Here is a 19,332-nt window from a genome sequence, read left to right on the forward strand (position 1 = left end):
GTTAAAGTGGCTGAAATCAGTGTGGAGAGCTTTCACTGAACAGGCCAAAGGGAGAAAGGGAAGTCTCTCCTTCTATTTTTAGCCAAGCAGCTGAATTACTCCACTTCCCTGCCCGTGGGGGTCAGACAGTAATGGAAACCACCCTCTGAGCAGCCACTGAGCAGGATCAGGGCTGTGCTTTGCCTGCTGGTAGGGCTCATCTCCAGGCGCTGTGTGATGGCATGTGCTGCAGCACAGCCCTCCCCTGAGCTGCAGCTCAGGAAAATGACAGTGCTAAGGGAGCTGTCCAAGTTTCGGCACCTGCTGGCCATCCCAGGGGACGGGGGCATCAAGGGCTGCAAGTGGCCTCCCCTCTTGACTTCAGCCATGCCTGAGCATGTGGTGTGTTCCAGCCCATGGGTGTGCCCCCATCAGCCTCATGCAGTGCAGCCAGTCTCCATTTCTGCGCTCAGCGCAGTCCCTGTGCCTGTGAGCTTCTGTGCCACATCATTTTGGGCATATTTGGTAAATCCTCAACTCTCTAGAGAGATTATCTTCCTGATTTGTCATCAAGCACCTTGCTCTTTTTCAGAGGGCAATTCAGTGCAGCTAAATTAGGTTCCTGTCTTGCTTTGTGTTTTTTCTCTGACTGCAGAGTACATGCTTCCAGCTCACATGCTTAAGATAGTTATGCTGTGTATGTACTACCGGTTATTCCGGGCCTTGTGAGGTGGCATCATCTCAGAAATACAGATCAAGGATGTGCCTAGCTGAGAAAATAAGATGGGAGATGATATATAAGGCTGAGGGTGACAAAGAAAGAGAGAAGATCAGAGCAGTCCTGACATGAGTGTTAATAACACTTACAAAGGCTTGGGTTTCCTTCTCTGCAGGGAGTTCTTGGAGTTGTATTCTCAGGAGCCATTGTCGTCAATGGTGGTCTGTGGGGAAGTATAAAAATCAGTTCATTATACAGATATTTTGGTTAACAGTTTTTTTTAAACTTCATTTTTTTTCTTTCATCACAGCCCTGAAGCTGGTGTTTGTGGAAGAAATGGATGAACCAACGTCACCTTTTTGTCATTTAAAGGCCTATGAAGAGAAGAGGAGGTGAAATGCAGCAGTTAATTCACCGTTGCCAGTTCCACACCTTTTATGCAGAACATAGCCATCAGGTTTAATTTTTGGTTTTGCATTTTTGAGTTATTATCCACAAAGGGTGGGCACAAGGGGGCCACAAAGGATGAGGGTTTCATGTCTCTATTGAGGTAATCCCTTGCAGTTGGACTTGCGGCCTGTGAAGAGCCAGGCTTTGCCGGGCCTGTGTGGCCCTGTACTTTGTTAGGTCTCCCTGCAGAGCCTCTCTGCCTTTGACGGGATCAAGACTTCCTCCTAATATCTCCCCTGGCTTTTGAATAACTGTTGAGCTGAATTTGGGCAGTTTATCCCAGCTGCTGCTCTGGGTCTTTCAACTGGTGAATGCACTGAATGCACTGAGGCAGACCTGAGGGCAGCAGGTCTCCTGATGAGCTCAGAGCTGCTGTCTGCCTGCTGGCCCTGAGCAGGAGGGCTATCACCCCACACACCCTGCTGAGCTTGGCTGCAATGCCATCTTGCTGTAGCAGCCACTTTCTATGGCTGAGAGACAGGACTGGCTGTCAGGATCTCTGACTTGGCACTCCCTTCCTTCTGCACCTCTGGAGCACCAGTGGGAGCTTAGTGGTGCTGTGGCCAGCAGGTAATAATAATCTGGGCAAACAACCTTCTGCTGTATCCCACTTCTGCTCCAGGGTCTGGGCTCTGTGTGCCAGTGCAGTCCCAAGGTGGAGACTGATGTCATTCTTCTGCAGGGCAAGTAGCTGCAAAAGGAAAAACATAGGAACTCCTCTCACAGGTGAAGGAAAAGCATAGGAAAAGCATATGAAAAGCACAGGGAAAAAAATGCCTGAATATCAGCCACTCAGCATCTCTGTCCTGATTTAGAAAAATGCATAGAATAAGAGGTCACACTACCTTGGTCCTCACCTATCTTCTGGCTGATCTCAGGGACTCCAAGGTTCACTTTTCCTTGAAGGGAGACAGGAAATTAATTTTCACTGGGGATGCCAGTAGAAGTACCTGCTGAGTATGGGCAGTATTTCTCTCACTGAAAGGCAGGAGATGGTCTTATCTGCCTTCACCAAAGGGCTGTAGATGGCCCTAGTAACAATGGATGATTATTGAGGAGGTTTTGGAGCCGGCTGGTAGAATAATTTTAATATTGCTGGGATTTTATTATACCTGAGATGTGTTAGGCCACTGAGAGCCTTGGGCAGACTTTTTTTATTATTGCTTAAGCTGACATGATGCATCACTGTTGGTACCTGCTGTCAGCTAGATCTGATACAGTGACTATCTGTTCCTGCTGTTCTGGTTGTGAAGTTTTTTCAATCATGCAGATTCTGCAGATAGAATCTGTGCTGTGATTTGAATATGAAATATCTTGGGTATAGAGAAACAATGAGATTTTTAGGAAGCTGAAAGGTACATGAACAAGACTTCAGTGATGCTGCATGTTTGGATCTTGACTCATTTGGAAATCCAACAGATGAAACCATCTTCTTCAAATTTTACTGGCAGATGTATGAATGGAGCACTTCTCCCTTTCTGACTTCACTTCACGATTCCAGACAATCTGACATTTCTTCTTCTGCTTCAGACCTGCTGTTCCCCAGCCTGCACCCTCACAGGCAGCACATGGGTCACAGTGGTTTACAAAGAAGGTATTTATGTCTTTGGCTTCAACTCAGAATCTAATTTGCCACATGCATTTTGAGGTGCACATAAGCAGACACCTCAGGCAAGCTAGGAGAGTGACTAAGAGGCAAGGAGGTGCTGTGGATGCACCCTGGAAGTGCTGCTGTGTTATGTAACGAGGACCTGGCTCGACGTAAGCATTAGGTCACAGCCTTGAACGCATCCCTGCCTCTCCCAGCAGGTTCAGACAAAGCTGCTGACATGAACAGCAGCTTCAGTGCTGCTTCTGTGTTGCTTCAGCGTCTGCACAATAAGCAAGGCTGAATGTATGTCGTTTTATTGCTCTCTTGCCTATGCCAAACCAGCCATAGGCAGTACCTTGGTTTTGGGGACAAATGAGGGTTAAAACAAACAAGGAAAAAAAAATTAGAGAAAACAAGAGAAACTGTTGGTAGCAGTTACCGTTCAGTTCAGACAGATGACAGCATTTTATTATCTCTTGCATGGTATCCAGGGGAACCTCAGGAGCTCCCTAGCAACAATATAGCAAGAAAAGGAAGTGTCTTAATCCCTGGAGCTAATGTGTTTGTGCAGAGCCATGGCCTGTTGGCTCTATCTGTCCTGGTTGTAATGGTATGGAGAGCTGCTACCTCCTCCCACAATACTGCCAGGCAGCAAAAATGGCAAATGCAGCAATTTCTGGAACTGAGATAGAGGAAAAGGAGCATACATAGTCTAAGGAACCACGTGGTCAACCCATGAGAAAGAAAATACTTCTCCAGTTGTTAACTGAGATGCATGTCAGTCTGTGTATTTTGTAGAATACAGCTTTTGTGATCTATGTTACCCCTGCTCTCCTAAAAATCCAACTTTTCTCCTTTCCTCCTCTCCTATCTCCATTTAATTATCCCTTTATCCATATCAAATGTTTCCTTGTTTCTGAAGATGACATTTGTGATCCTGCAATTGTTCCCCTTACTGCTCTGCTGTAAGTGGATCATGACAAAAAGGGAAATCTTTGTTCCCTCAGGACTGGCTTTATAAAGGATCCCAAATTTCCTTGATGGTAAGGCTTTCCTCAGGCTTTCAAAGGCCTAATGTCTAGGAACTGAGAGACCACTGACACTGGAGGCAAATGGCTCCATGTCAAAATGTCACCTTACAAAACTGATTGTAGATTTTTAATTTTGAAATTGTGTTTAGAGATGTCTCCCCTTTATCATATATGGCATCAGTGCTCCCTAATTTCCTCTGCACTTGGGACTTGTACAGCTGTTCCTATTTCCCTGAAGGGCACCAAGACAAAGCAAATTTTGTATGAGTTCAACTTTGGCAAAAGGCAGTACCTGAGGGTTGGTGTGTCCCTCCACTTCTTCCAATCCTCTGCTTTGTTCCACTTGGCTAAGCTGATGCATAAATCTCTGTAACCAAAACTGAGCTGCTAAAAAAAAAAAAAAAACAACTCCCTCACTCTCTCATAATAAAATCTTGGAAAAAAACCTACTGTGTTGCTCTGTTATCTCCACATGTAAGCTTTGTTCTTGGCAGGCACAGGTGCATCTTTTTACAGAGATGGGATCACTAGGAAAAAGTTCATGGTTGGTCTCAGGTGTCCATGGGACTGGTAGCTCCCTTCTCCCTTCTGTTGCTCACCAGGGTGCAAATTCCAGGCACCACGTTAAGGTAAGTGCTGCAGACACCTGGAACAGAGCGTGCCTTTCTGGCTGGGAATGTATGAAGCATTTTGTCTAAAACATTGTGTTATTTCCCTAGATTGTTTGGGTGATTGGAAAGGGATGGAGTGTTCTTTCTCTGTGGCATACATTGCTTTCCCCTGCCTTGACATGAAAAGTTTTCCTCACTAAAGAAAACACGGACACAGCTGTGCAATTTTGCTGTGCTCTAGAGTACTCTGACTAGAGGGGAATAACATTTGCTTCACCACTGATGCACATTGCACTGCAGACACCTTGTCATGGTGTATCTCTCCTCTCTTCAACTCTGCCATGGATACCTGTATATTATGCCACTTTCAACATCAGCAAGGTATAATTTTGCCACTTTCATAGCCATGCACTATCTCCTCTGCTTGGTCATTTGGAGATGAATCTGTGTCCCCCCACCCAGTGTGGTGCTATTGCAGCATTTCTAGCCATGATGAGCTGAGCACAACTTGGGCTGATGATTCATTACTGGAAGAGTGCTGAGCATACAAATGAGAGGGTACAATCAGCAGTGAGGCTTGCTTTGCATATTTCTGCTCTGCTTTGCTTCACCAGTAGGAACATTTCTCAGACCAGCCTGCAATCCTCTGCAGCCCTGATGGCAGCCTCTCTAGTGATGTAGCGCTGTAGAAACTCCTCTGACAGGCACAGGCAGTGAAAGGAACCCTGTACTTACTGAATGTGAAGTGCTGCTGGCATGCCCCTGTGCTAAGCTCCTCCTTTCCTGGTGGCCTCTATCAGTGTGTTTTATTAGTCAGGCAATGAGGAGTTCAAACAAAGACTGAAAGAAAAAATAATGGATATATGCATGTCACTGCCTGCCTCATATAAATCAGTGTGCAATGATGAACCATTATTATTTGTGTGCTTCTAGCTACTTGTAGATGGCCACAATCCAGATTAGATGCTCTCTGTGCCAGTACATCTGATTGTCAATAAGAAGCAGCTGGACTCAGCTGAAGCAAAAGCTTTTTCCTGAATATGAGAGAAGAGTGTTGCTAAAGTTGGCTGACTCCCGGGCTGTGTAGGATATATTCCAACAATAGTGTTGTGGGATTTTTTTTGCTAAACACTTTCCAGCTTTTTTTTGAAGAAGTGTACTCAGAATTTCCCATAATGCATTTTGCAAAGCTGACAGTCAGCACTTTATATGTTCTTTTCTCCTTCTAGTGATATGAGGTAGGTTTTTTTGGTGTAATTCTATTGACTGTAGTGATTTTATTTCTATTTGTCCACATCAAAGTGGTCAGAATCAGGACCTGACACTTATTCACTGGTGTCTGAAAGGCAGGTGGAGGTGGAAAGGTATAAACATCAGTAAAGAACACAAAAGGATTAAGCTGCCAGCCCTGTTGCAGAAAAATCTCCTGTTAATGCCTTGGTGGCCAGCAGAAATTCGTAGTTCACTGAAACCAGCAAGTGGTGGTGTGGTAGACTAAGAGCTCACCCATTTCCATGCATGCATTTGAGTACAGGAACCCTGCATCCAGCTCTGGGGTCCCAGCGCAGAAAGGATTTGACCTGCTGAAGCAAGTCCAGAGGAGGCCACCAAGATGACCAGAGGAATGAAGCACCTCTCCTATGAGGAAAGGCTGAGAGAATTGGGATTTTTCAGCCTGGAGAAGAGGCAGCTTCAGGGCGATTTAATTTGCCCTTTCAGTAACTGAAGGGAGCCTAAAAGAAAGAAGAGGAGAGATGTTTCCAGGAAGATGTAGTGACAGGGCAAGGAGAAATTACTTCTAACTGAAAAAGAGTAGGTTTGGATTAGATACAAGGAAAAAAATCTTTTCTGTAAGGGTACTGAGGCACTGAAACAGAGAAGCTGTGGCTGCCAGATGCCCTAAAGTGTTCAAGGCCAGGTTGGATGGAGCTCTGAGCATCCTGGTCTAGTGAAAGGTCTCCCTGTCCATGGCAGGGGTGTTGGAAGTAGTTGGTCTTTAAGGTCTCTTCCAACCCAGGCCATTCCATGATTCTGTGATTCTCTGACTAATGATCCCTCAGGGAAGCAGAGAAACTGGACTGTTATGCTACCTCCCAGCTGCCAAAATGGCCTGTTGTGTCTTTGCATTAGTTAGTTGTGTTGAGGTTGTAGTGATATTCCTAGGTTGAAGTGGGTAAATGTTTGTTCTGATGATGCACTCTGATGCCCATCTCCTCTGAGCAATACAGTTATTCATAGAAGCTAGGAAATTTAGCATGCAATAGTTCAGGAAACTCACTCTTTCCTATTTGGAGCCCTAATTAGACCAATTAATCACTGCTGCTTCTGCCATCTAAGCTCTCAGGCTAGAATATATTGTCCTCTCTTGTCAGAGCAGAAATGTAAAAATGGCTTCCCTTTACCTGACACTTTGCCAGTACAGCCTTTATCAGTGTCTGTCTCCTACCAGCTTCTATCTTTCCTGAGAGCTGGAGCTGAAAATGCAAAGAACATAATGATGTGGCTGTTCCAAAAGAAAGAAGAGGTGTGACATTTTAAGAGATCATCTTCTACTCTGTTTACATGGCTTTTAGCTGGATGCCTCCACTTGCATTACCTCTCCTAGGAATTTCTTTTGGGTTTCCACATTGCTGTAACAAGGTGACCATTTTAGGGGGGGAATACCCTGACATTTCCACTGTAAACAGGGATTTTCTTTCCACTTGATGCAACTGAAACTTCCCCTCACAAAATCTCTACTCATTGAAGTTCTCCAGGTATGTGCCCAATCCTCATCCTGCCCAGGAGAGGGCAGGATGAGGATTAGGTTGTCTGTGTCTGTTTCAACTCCATATTTGCCCCTTGTCTGGTCCATCAGTACTCAATTTAACTGGTTTAATGTGATTGTCATTCTGCTCTTCCTGCTTCCCCATGTATCAATGTGCATCAGGTGATAAACTGTAGGGCTGGAGATCACAGGACAGCACCCTGGCCCTTTCTATCTCAAAGTACATAATTCTGCAAGTTAGGGAGATCTGTGCTTTGGTCTCTCTTCTCTCTGTTCTTGTTGTTCTTGTGCGAACAACAAGAACAGAGAGAGAGCGACTCCTCCTCCAGGAAAGAAAGGCATTTCCTTTGGCACCTGATCTGGTGAGGTGCACCCCTGAGTGCACTGAGGGTGGGCCTATGCTGAGGATGTCAGGGGTCTCAGTATAAAGTGAGAAGTTGAAAATTTGATCAGTACCCTGCTTTCCTTTTTCTTCTGAGAAAAACTAGGGTGGAATCTTTCTGTCCACAGACCTGCAGATTCCACTGGATTCCATGGAGTGTGATGGGGAAGAGTCAGGTGTGGCTCCATGATGCTGGCAGTGCCTGCACTTCTGCTGAGATTCAGTGCCTGAGCGGGGCTGCTCTGATGTTCTGCTGCAAAGCTGAACAGAATGGATGAGCTTGGCTCTGCAGTGGCAGTAGGCAAGATGAAGATGGCCATCTGTCCACAGCCAGCATACACATTTTTCTCTTAGACACACACGCACACACACACACACACACACACACACACACACATGCCTGAAAAGTCCCAACATGTAGCTATGAACAAAGAAAGTACTGGACTGGAAGTCTAGTCTAGTCATGTATAGAAGTTTTTGAATATCGTCTAGAGACTTGCAGCATTTCCAGCTGCATGTATAAGGGAAGTTGAAATTCATGGTCTTGTTAGCCTTTGCTAACATTATGAATGGTCTGACAGTAGCATTGTGAAATATCAATTTTCTTTTGGTGTACGTTCTGCTGCTTCCTTATCAGTCAGCTTCAATGCCTCTTAGAATGAAGCAATTCTCTGAATCTGAGATGTTAACACTAATGTTTGTCTTTTTGCTGCCCTTGATGAAAAATTAATGAACCATGAATGAATCAACACTTCTTCCCTGTTTGTGCTTTCTTCCTTTTCATGCTTGGATGCCAAGATGCATTTACTGAAACACGGGAACAGTTGCTTTTTGACTTCTCAGACAAATCCATCCAGGAAAACTTGCAACAGGGATTCCTCATTCTTGGACCTCTAGATCATGCAGACCTTAAGCAGATAAGAATTGCCACAGCCCTTCAGTAAAGGACAGCCCAGAGCAGCTCACAGCTCTTGTAATGTGCCAAATATAATTTGTTGCTCATTTCTACTTATTGCCCCACCAGCTGATTGAGTAATTCAGTACACCATTAGCAGGCTCTCCCCATAAGCAAAGAGGCAACAGACAGTGTGCACTTGTCATTCCTGAGCTGATCCTCTGGAGAAGTTGCTAGAGGAAGTAGAGGATAAATACTAAACCCAAAACACAACACCTCTGTTGTGAACATCTGCAATTGGATCACTCACTGTTTTTGGAGGGGGAGAGAGAGGGTACCAATAAAGACATTTAGTTCTTTTCCCATTCCCCTTGACTTTAACAATTTTCTTTAGCAGAAATGATCCAGAAGCAGCTCCCCAAATGCAGCCAAGCTCCGGCTACCCCCAAGACCACTGCACAACAAGTTTGGCACTGTGACAGCAATCTTCTTTCCTCCTTGCTGTTGCACAGAACAGCATTTCACCTGGGCTGCTCCTCACCCACCATCACGCGCCCACAGCATGGTGCCACAGCACTCTGACTCTCAGGGCCACGAGCTCCCCACACGTATCCAGGGGCTGGATTAGTGCGGCACAAGGGACAGATGCTTGCTCCCGCAGACAAGACAAGCTCCATTGCTTAGGGAAAAATGAAGCTCAATGCAGTAGACAATGATCCAGGTAAACCCGGATGATGGTGGTGCCTTTCAATACATTTCTAGTAGCTCTCTAAGGACTTCACTGATAAGGAAGTCTCTGTGCTAGCCAAATGCATTTCTGTGCAGCTATCATCTCCCAGTTTGTGGAGAGAAGCACCCTTATGTTCCATTCAGAATAACAAACCATATTTCTTAGCAACAGTTAGGACAAGAGCTGTATCAGAATTTCTTTCTTTTTGATTTAGAGCAAAAGATGAATCAGAAAGCAGAATATGATTTTTTTTTTCCAATCTTTCAGTCTTATTTTGGAGATAGCAATTTTTTCAGTTCTAGTAATTTTCAGTGCCCAGGTCAGGAGGATATGCTACTGGAATTAGCATATTTGATTACACATCAAAAGGTTTTACTATAGATTAAGTAGTTTTCAACACTTACATTTCCATTTCCTATTTTCCTAGGAGTCTAATTTAGACAATCTGCATACACTAGTAGCTTCTGTGTCATTCAGGAAATTGTACATATTCCAGAATGTAAGGAAATAGAAATTCTCAGTGGCTCTTTCCTTTCTAGTGCAAGTATGAGCTTCTTTTGGTTGGACTTCTCCATGTTTCTAGGAGCTATTGGACCTAGACTTATCAAGATCTGCCCCTACTCAGATCCACCACTGACAATCCCTTAGGCATACATTTTAATCATGAATGGATCTTGAGACTATACATATCTCATCCAAAATCCATAACTGTCTGATTGCCTATAACTTCCTTTTTTTGTAGCACAACTTTGTGCTGTTGCCTCCTTCATTTGTGAGGAAATGTCAGAATTTGAATGTTGGCAAGTAAGGCCTCATTTGCACCATGTGTCAAATTCCTTATATGACCTCTACAGGAATTGATGGCACTCAGTAGTTTGTAGGACAGCTCTACTTCATCTCCCTAAATTTAATAATTTAAATGTCTGGAGATTTCACTGAGTATTTTTGTGAGATGAGTTTTCATTTAAAATGTAGAACCTGGGAGAAAAAGCAAATTTTGAAAGATACTTCTCTAAATCTAAGTATTAGGTTTCCAAAAATATAAACCCTGAAAAATAATCCTTTTAGATATTATAGGTATTCTTCCATTCTCAAATCTTTATATAAAACCAATGAATGCTTTGGAACGTTTAGTCCTCTGAACCCATTAAGAGGATCATGATAAGCTTTCTCTCCTCCCACACTTCACTTTATCCTCTGCTAACAATGGCCACAGAGGAGACAAACTGGTAAGGATGCTTGAGGTGTTTAAATCCTACCTGCTGAAGTGAAACAAATGATTCATTTGCAAACACCATGAAATGAATTTCCCCATCAGACACACCTGTGCCAGAAGTAATCTATAAGTGAAACCCTGGGAACTTCTGCTAAGTTGTATTGCTATGGGAATACATCTGCTCTTGACTTTTCTGTGTTCTGGTGATGAGTCAGTACATGTTTTTCACTAGAAGTGTTTCCTTCCACAAAGCTTAAGGAGGTCTTCCAGATATCTAAAATTCCACAACCAAAGTAGTGGCAAACTGTAATGTCATCTCCACCCCTGCCTCAAGGTAAATTCACTGAAGTTTAAGGCATTTGGGTCTGAAAAAGCAATGAAACAGGAGAGCAGGACTTCCACCTGTAAAGGAAATACACCTGAGATAGTCTTATGGCTTCTTAGAAGAACTGACCTTCAATTACCGACTATCTAGGCTGACATCAGGGAGACGTAGCCATAAACTGCAACTGAGCTTCCCCGTGGTGCCTGAACACTGGCTGGATAGCACATTGCACACCTGGCCAATAGAAAGCCAGGCAGTTACTTAAATCATATTTTTAGAAGATCAATTTGAGGATTTCAATCTTCAAAAGCCATGCAAGGGAAGAATTTCAGAACTGGTAGTGTAAGAATGAGAACACAATGTACTCAACTTAAAAGCTCAGATTTCTTCTAGTTATTTTGTTTGGGCAGTGCCTCCTTTGGAGCAGGAAACACTGTATGCTGAATTGTTGCAACAGGTAATTGAAGGTCTTTTCCCCTGCAGTCCATTAGCCTGTGGATTTCCTGAAGTCCATCTGTTATCTGCTAAACTGTTACTAGATGAGCGGCTGCTGATTCTGGAACATAACCCTAGTCCCATGCCATTAACTACTGAGAGATAATTAAGAAATTTAAAAACTGGACAGTGATCATGACAAATTTGAGTCTTACCCTTGTGCATTTTAATTGGAAATATGTGCCTGTATTAAGGAGAGGTAACTCTAGAACATGTATAGAGTGCCATCATACAAAATGAACAGATTTTTACCAGCAGAATTTATCTGAAATATTTGAACATCTTGTAACTGAGAAATACCTGACTTATGGAAACAGACTCAACTTCATGGTAATACCTGGAATTTTATACTGTGGTTCCATTTGTACCAGTTGTAAGCATCTGAAAACCAAGTTTTTGTAATGGAAATTGTAATTAAATACTAGTTTCAGTTATTATTACTATTAGACATCCACCTAAGACAATAAAGAATATGAAATGAAGAGCATTAGGCTTTTCTTATAGGATATGCTGTGCTTTAAAACTTATTTTATTGATCCTAAAGTTACAAGATCAATTACTGACATTTTCTTGGATTAATCTTGGATTAAATGGCAAAATGAAGAAAAGGTTTTCATATGTACTATATCCAAAAGCAGAAACAGATTGCCATTCTTATGAGAACATCCAGAAACCTTTTCTGATTAATTAACAGTATGTCTGAAATATATCTAGGTTATACCAGCCGCCATAGCACTTTTTGGTGAACCAAAGAAGTCCTACAGTGAAATCAAACTTTGAGTAAAATCTGTACTACTTTAATACAGTTTCCCTCTAACATATTTTTTTCCTGTTTTTAGATTAATGTATATTCTGTCTGTCAATTACAATGCAAAGTATAAGTAAGATTAAAGCAAGGATGTTGGAGTGTGAAAATAATTCATGTGAATTGCTAATAGGCTGGTGGGAATAAATTATTTCCACATGAAGGCAAATCCTGTCTCATCAAAGACAGCAGACTTGATTTTCCACTGTTTCAGACCTTGACTAGCCACTATTATCTGCAGAAGGAACACGAATGCTGAGAGCTGAAAGCTACAAAATCAGTATTTCACTGTGACCAAAACAGTAGTATTGAACCTATTCTTCCCTCCCTTTGAACAGATGTGAGTACAGCTGGAAGCAAATAAAAACAACAAGCCATAAGGCAAAAAGAAGTCATTACTTCAGGTAGGCAAAATGGAGATTTGATAGCACATACATGTTTCTTTTCCCTTCTGCATGGTTTTGCCAGTTAATTCAGAAGCCTTGCAGTTATCACCTTTCAGTGACAGGAATTGATCAGGTTTGTGTTCACCTTGACAATCCTATGATGGAGAATGGGAAATAAAGGGACAGTATGAGTCCTCTCAGGTAATTAACCTAAGCTCCAATGCTTCCCACACCAGCCTATTTTCAATTTTGGCACAGTATAGTTCATACACTCTAACATTATTGCTCAGAAGATAGAATGATGACTCAGGTTTACTAAAAACAGCTTCACAATACTGCAATCATGCCTGTGAAGCTTCATCTCTTATCCTGTATTTGTAAGTTTCTTCTCACTGAGAAATAAATTTGTGTGGTGTTTTGTATTTTGTCAGAAAAGTTAGTCACCAGACACCTGAAACACTGATATACCATCTTTAATAAAACATGGCTTATTTGGTCAATTTGCCTGCCAATTCATTTTCCTGCTTTTAAAAACATGTCTAAAACACCACAGCTGACCTCTGTTAATACTGCTGTCCATAGAAATCACAAATAACTGAGAAATTATATGCCACTGCTGCATCCTGTCATGCCAGAAGATCGAGATTACTTTGAAGATTATTTAGAGTAGGTGTTACATATAATTTGTGCCCAGGTCCACTGAAGTCAATGAAACAACGCCTACTGGCTTCTGTGGGAGTCTGACTTGGACATTATTCTGGCAATCTGTCCACCACTAAATTAAACTATTCCAGGGATAAAAGCCCAAATGAAGAAAAGTAGAAATTTAAGAACTAAAACTGAGCTGCAAATAAATATTCAATGGCATCCTGAAAAGACTTAAATAAAACACAAACACACTTACACAGGCATGTACACACACATACATACAAAAAAAAGTTATGACTTTAACAATCTTAAAAATCCATAGTCTAAAATTGTTTACATTTAAACAATTGAGCATAATAGGTAGCTTTCTTGACTTTCCATATATTTCCCTGAGCACTGATCTTTGGAACATCTGGAGTTTCAGAATTGTCTAGTTCATAATTCCTAAAATAACTATCTTAAGTAAAATGCTGTCTTTTTATGACAAAAAATCCATTCCTTAAGTAAAACTAGGATATAACTTCCATGAACTACAATGTATGTAGCCAATTTTTAAAAAACCAACAACTATTATCACGCATCTGCATCTGTGTTTAGGCACCTAGCTGGTTTGTCTGTTTTTCAAAATCACTCTGCAGTCTAGCAGTTCCCATTTAATTCAGTATCAGGTACTATGCTGTCTCATAAACTCATTCAATTGGAGACCTACATAAGAATTTAGTTTCTCTGCTTTACTCATTTTGCAAAATCTCGTTTGTATGAGCAATAAAGTATGCTATGGAATTGGTCTTGTGCCTAAATCAATATTACAGGCAAAGATTACTGGACTTCTTACTTTCCCATAAGGGGTTAAGAAGGTGCATCTGCAGAGAGGCAGCATAAAACCAATCTTCAGTACTAAAATGGGACCTAGCTAGGGCATATGTTTTAGACTGGCATTCCACACCAGGAAATCTGCTGGCCAAAAGAAGCTTATTTTAAATTTCTGCTATTTAGAACTACTCGAAAAATTGGCAAATGCTGCTTTTCACTCTCTTCTCTAGACTAGAGCTTTAAATGTGAGCTTCACAGACATCAGTTTGAAACTTTAAGACTTTTCAGGCATCCTGCATTTTAGATTATACAAAGTGTGCAAGTCAAAACATTTTAGAAAACAACAGTGCAGAGGGTTTTTGACTATTTTAGAATCAAATCTCTCTCTCTCCAGTTCTAGGGCTGCAAATTACGTCAGCCTCTCTGCAGCTAAAAAGTTCAAAATAATTTTCCATGAACCACAGAAATAGACTGTAACTTTGCATACTCTTAACTCTCTCTCCACTCTGTCTCCCCTCCTCTTCCACCTTCCCCCCACCCCCCCAGCCCCTGGGTAGCTGATACACTGGCATTATGCAGCAGGCTCCAAACAAAGGATTAACAAAAAGGTTATTTTGTAATACTTCATTTCAATATACCTTAACTTGAGTTATATACCTTAACTGGGGTGTTGAACCAAATGCAACCAGGAGAGTTGCTATTTGGTTTTGCATGCAACATGAAATCAAGCCTGTGTCTGTTCTCAAATGATGTAATAAAATATGCTGCATCTGATTCTCTTTCATTAGCACTTTTTTTATGCTATCTGGTACTGGCATTCCACAGCAGAATCCAAAAAGAAGGATTTAGCACTTCTTCTCTTTCCAGAAACCCTTTTTAATACTTCAAAGTTCACTAAGAGTTAACAGCATACGATCCCATCACTTTCCCCCTCCCCCTTTTCAGAAATTAGACTGGCCTTTCTTTAAATAAACAAACAAAACAAACAAACAAACAAAATCCTTGCTCTAAAATAGGAGTATAAATACTGTTTTGAAAACACATTTGGAAGATGTCTTCCAGGATGATTTATATATATATATATATATATATTTTTTATCCTTTAAAACTGTGACTACTGCACCAGTTAAGGCTGTTTACAATATATATATTTTTCAAATAAAACTTTTAATATTCAAGCTTACCAGATTGATGAATTGTAACAGGTAAAATGGAACTCTTTACAAGGTAAACCATGTAGTTGTACAAAATAGAATTATACCCTTCACCTGTGCAAAACAAAAAGAAATCCTGCCTTGCATTAAAAACACAGAACCTGTTTACAAAAAGGAATGTGTACTACATTTGGACTTCCTTTTTAACTGCCATATCCTAGCAACATCTCAGTTATTTTAGTAAAGGAACTAATCATCAATTTTAAACTGCAGTGAATTTACCAAACATTTTCACTATAGACTTCTGAAAGCTTTTACAGTAAGAAGTTATCAACAAAAGCAGGCACGTTAGTGTACAAAAACGTTGTTGAATTTTTTCCTGTTTCTTTTTCAAAGTGCAGGTTTTTCTCAATGTGCATCTTACAAGACCAACGAATGTTTTAACTCACTAAATCTTAAAACAGAACTCAATTCTCCCAAGGAGTAGTGTAAACGTTAAAGATCCCCAATACACCTCTAGTAAACGTGACACAAATGTCTCTGCGTTGTTTAGAAATTTAGCTCTTTTGAGAGGTAAAGAAGCTTCATGACACCTTTTCCTTACACTGGCTGGTTATCATAAATGGGTAACTCTGGACTGCTAAAGCTGGAGACTGATGAATCACTCGAAGGGAACTAAACTTGGCTACAGAGGAGAGGCGACGGGAGGAACCAACCCTTAGGCGTTTCTTGCTCAGCCTTCGGAAAATTCAGCCGCCGGCGGACGAAGGGTCGGTGTGGGGGAGGGCAGGGAGGGAGAGAAGAGGAGAGCAGGAAGGGAGGGAGGAGAAGCTTCCGCAGAGCCAGAGGCACGGCGGCACGCCGCCCGTGTCCCGCTGCGCCCGCGACGGCGGGACCATGCCGTCGGTGGTGCGACAAGTGTCCCCGAGCCCCGCGGCTGCGGAGCGCTGGCGGGCCCGCTCCCGGCCGTCACGGCGATCCGGGGGCCGGGGGTCCCGGCGGCGGCGGCGGCAGGCGCTAGGTGCCGTGAGCGCAGGGCTCCCCGGGGTAGATCTCCTCGTAGGCGGGGGGCTGCTCGCAGGGCAGAGGGTAGCAGTAGGGATAGGAGGCGTTGAGCTCGGGGTCCATGGGCGAGTAGCCGGGCAGCTCGACGGAGGGATGTCCGCCACAGTGCACCTCCACGCCGGCCTCGTCGAAGACGTGGAAGACGCCCACGTTGATGTAGGAGACGGCCTGGAAGGGGCAATCCCCGGGGCTGAGCTCGGGCTCGCCGCCGGAGAAGAGGGAGCCCTGGCTGTGGCGCGGCGCCCGCCGCCCACCGCCGCCGCCCCTCCGCCGTCGCCGCCGCCCGCCCGCCGCCGCCGCGGCCGGGGCCGCTCGCCGCCGCCGCCGCCTCCGTCCGCGCTGCTGCGCGGCCTTGTAGTTCTTGACAAGAAGCAGGTTAAGCAGGCCCAGGAGGCACTCCAGCGCGTTGAAAACGGTGGAGAGCACCAAGCCTTGCTGGTAGTCCCGCAGCTTCTGGCAGCGGAGCGCCGCGGCGGTGCCGTCGGGGGCCGCGGGTCCGCTCCGCGGGCGGGCCGCGCCGCCGGGCTGCAGCAGGCAATAGTGCGAGTACTTCCTCTCCACCAGCGACACGGTGTCGCCGTCGATGACGGCGCCGGCGAAGGCGCTCAGCACGCCCAGCATGAACACCAGCACCCCCAGAAGCAGGAAGTTCTGCCGCCCCCCGGGCGACGCCTTCTCCACCGGCCCCGACGGCGCGGCCGCCGCCTCCGCCCCGCCGGGGCCGCCGCTGGCCGGGTCCGGGTCCCCGGCGGGGGCCAAAGCAGAGGCCGGTGCCGGCGCTGGGGCCGGTGCCGGAGCCGGCGCCACGGGCGCCTCGTCGGGCGGGCGACAGCAGAGCAGCGCAGCGGCGAGCAGCGAGAGGCCGGCGGCCAGCAGCAGCCCCGAGTAGAAGGCGCCGGCGGCGGTGCCCAAGCGGAAGGGCTCGCCCTTGAGCTCGGAGCCCAGCGAGAAGCACTTGAGGCCCACGGCGGCGGCGCTGAGGGCGCAGGCGAGCAGGAGGCAGCTGGAGAGCGCGGCGCAGGCTCCCCGCACGCTCCACTTCATCCTCCGCGCCGCCGCCGCCGCCGCCGCCCCGCCGTCCGCCTCATCCTCCTCCCGCGGCCCCCCCCGGCCCCGCGGCGGCGGCGGCGCGGCGCGGCGCGGCCATGCGAGCGCGGCGCTCCCCGACGGGGCGGCTGCGCTCCGCTCCGCTCCGCACGGCAGGCAGCTGCCGGCCGCAGTGAGCCGGGCGCGGCGAGCGCGCAACGCTCCCCCCACCGCCTCCCGGTCGCCGCCGCCTCCTCGTCCCCGCCCGCCCTCTCTTATCGCGGCGGCTGCGGGGAGGCGATTAATTATGGATGGAAGCCGCGGCGGGCGGGAGGACGGAGGGGGCGGCCCACCGGGCCGTCGCGGGTGGCGGGGGGAGAGTGCGACCCCCGGTGAGGCCGGGGGCGGTGGAGCTGCCCAGCCCGCCCTCCCACCCGCGATGCGCGGGAGGGGCCGCTCGTCGCTCTCCGGCCGGCCCCGCACCGCGGAGCGCGGCTCGGGACGCGCGGCTGGGCAGGAGGTGGCGGGGGTTTGAACACCCCCGCGGGTTCCGTTGCCGAGGGCTGCTGCTTGGCTCAGTGTTCCTGCCTTCTCTCCCTCTCTTAATTTTATTTATTTATTTCTTAGCTCTTGCGGTCGGCAGGAGGCCGGCGAGCCGCCGTGCATCGCTGTGACCGCGCTGCGGTCTGTCGGCCGCTGTGATGCAGCGAGCGAGCGGACCGAGCCCCCCACGCCGCGCTGCCCGGCGCAGTGCTCCGTGCAGGCGGGGTCGGCGGTCCCCAGCAGCCCTCTTTGTTCCGGGCACCGCCGGTGAGCCCCGGTGGGGTTGCACCCCCTGGGCGGCGGGGCTCGAGGGACGGACGGACGGCCACAGCAGCACCCTCGGGACGCCCCGTCCGGGAGCGCCTGCAGCGCTGCCGGGCGTGGGAGCATTTTCGGGGGGTGGGTGCCGCTAGCTGCCCCGGTAAATGGTGGCCCGGCGACTCCTCGGGGAGCGCCTGCAGTGGCCTTGTGAAGGAGAGGCTGGAACCTCAGCCTCGGAGGGGCGAGTCTGGCAAGGGGCTCTTGAGGAAGGCTCTTCTTCGCCAGTCCTTTTTTCTTCCGGGAAGCTGTAGCCTTTCAGCTCCCCCATTTTCCCTATCTGCCGTGCGCACGCCAGCCTTGCTGGGTATTTTTAGCCGGCGCCGCTGATTAGCATTCAGGGGAGCAAGCGAGAGAGAAAAAGCAGTTTTCCAAATCGTTTTCTCTTCCAGCAGCGCAGGTGCACCTGTTGGTGGCAGGAGGGGCGTGTGTGGCGTTTTATCCGGTGTTTAGCTTTCTGCAGAGATGTGACATTGCTCCCTCTGTCTCGTCGGGGTAGGCCCTCTTGGCACCTCCCTGAGGACAGCAGCACCCAGCTGTAATCTCCCTGGGCAGAGGGGCACTGGTCTCCTTTGCAGCGGGTGCTCCTCCCCGAGACAGGTTTCTGGGCCCTGTGTGGGGCAGTGATGCTCCCAGGGACGCTTGGTGGGAGGCTGTCCTGTCTGGCGTCCAGCTCTCTAAAGGTTACAGTATCCAGAAGTATCATTGGCTCAGTATCCAAAAGCTAATATCCAAGAGGGATGCGCCATCCTGCCCCGCAGGACCACGCAGCCAAGGGAATTTTACTCTCTCCCTCCTGTTCACAAAAGGCCCATGGAGCATGGAGTATGTGAGAAAACACAAAAGTCCTGACTGGCCTTCTTGTGTCCCTCGAGAAAGGAATGGCCGGGTATGTGAACCCCAGTCATCCTCAACTCTTCCCAGGTTTTCCCTAACCCTGAGGACTGAGTGTCTTGGCCTGCTCATCTGTGGCCGGGTGAAGATTCTGCTATAGGATCTGTGACTTTGGCTTTGCTATTGGTGAGTGCCTGGACTGCTGCGGATGATCTTCAGGTGTCCGGGAAAGAACTCACCCCATCACTCTTAAAACATGAATGCACAGAGGACACACAGGATTTTATAAATTGCAGTATGCACCGCTTGAGATCTCTACTGAGCATCAAAATATTGCTTCAGAAAGCACATGTAAACTCTCAAACCAGCTGTTAATCCAGAGAACCCTGGTAGACACACTCTGTGTGGAAGATGAGGAGATGTACTTAGTGGGGAGCAAACACTTAATGAACTAATTATATGTAGAATGTGCAAAGTGCCTTACTCCCTGACACACAAGATAAACTTACATGTGGGCAAAATGTGTGATTTGAATAACTTGATTGTCAAG

At 46.4% G+C, this 19,332-nt stretch overlaps 1 protein-coding gene across 1 annotated transcript; it reads right to left on the reverse strand.

Annotated features, from left to right (window-relative positions):
* Positions 1-11,701: 11,701 nt before the first annotated feature.
* Positions 11,702-17,595, reverse strand: TMEM271 (transmembrane protein 271). The gene has a single exon (XM_074532297.1). The coding sequence runs from the start codon at positions 17,103-17,105 to the stop codon at positions 16,014-16,016; it is 1,092 nt and encodes a 363-aa protein (XP_074388398.1). The 5' UTR covers positions 17,106-17,595; the 3' UTR covers positions 11,702-16,013.
* Between the last annotated feature and the right edge of the window lie 1,737 nt (positions 17,596-19,332).

Source organism: Zonotrichia albicollis, chromosome Z (genome assembly GCF_047830755.1).
Source record: "Zonotrichia albicollis isolate bZonAlb1 chromosome Z, bZonAlb1.hap1, whole genome shotgun sequence".
Taxonomy (NCBI): domain Eukaryota; kingdom Metazoa; phylum Chordata; class Aves; order Passeriformes; family Passerellidae; genus Zonotrichia; species Zonotrichia albicollis.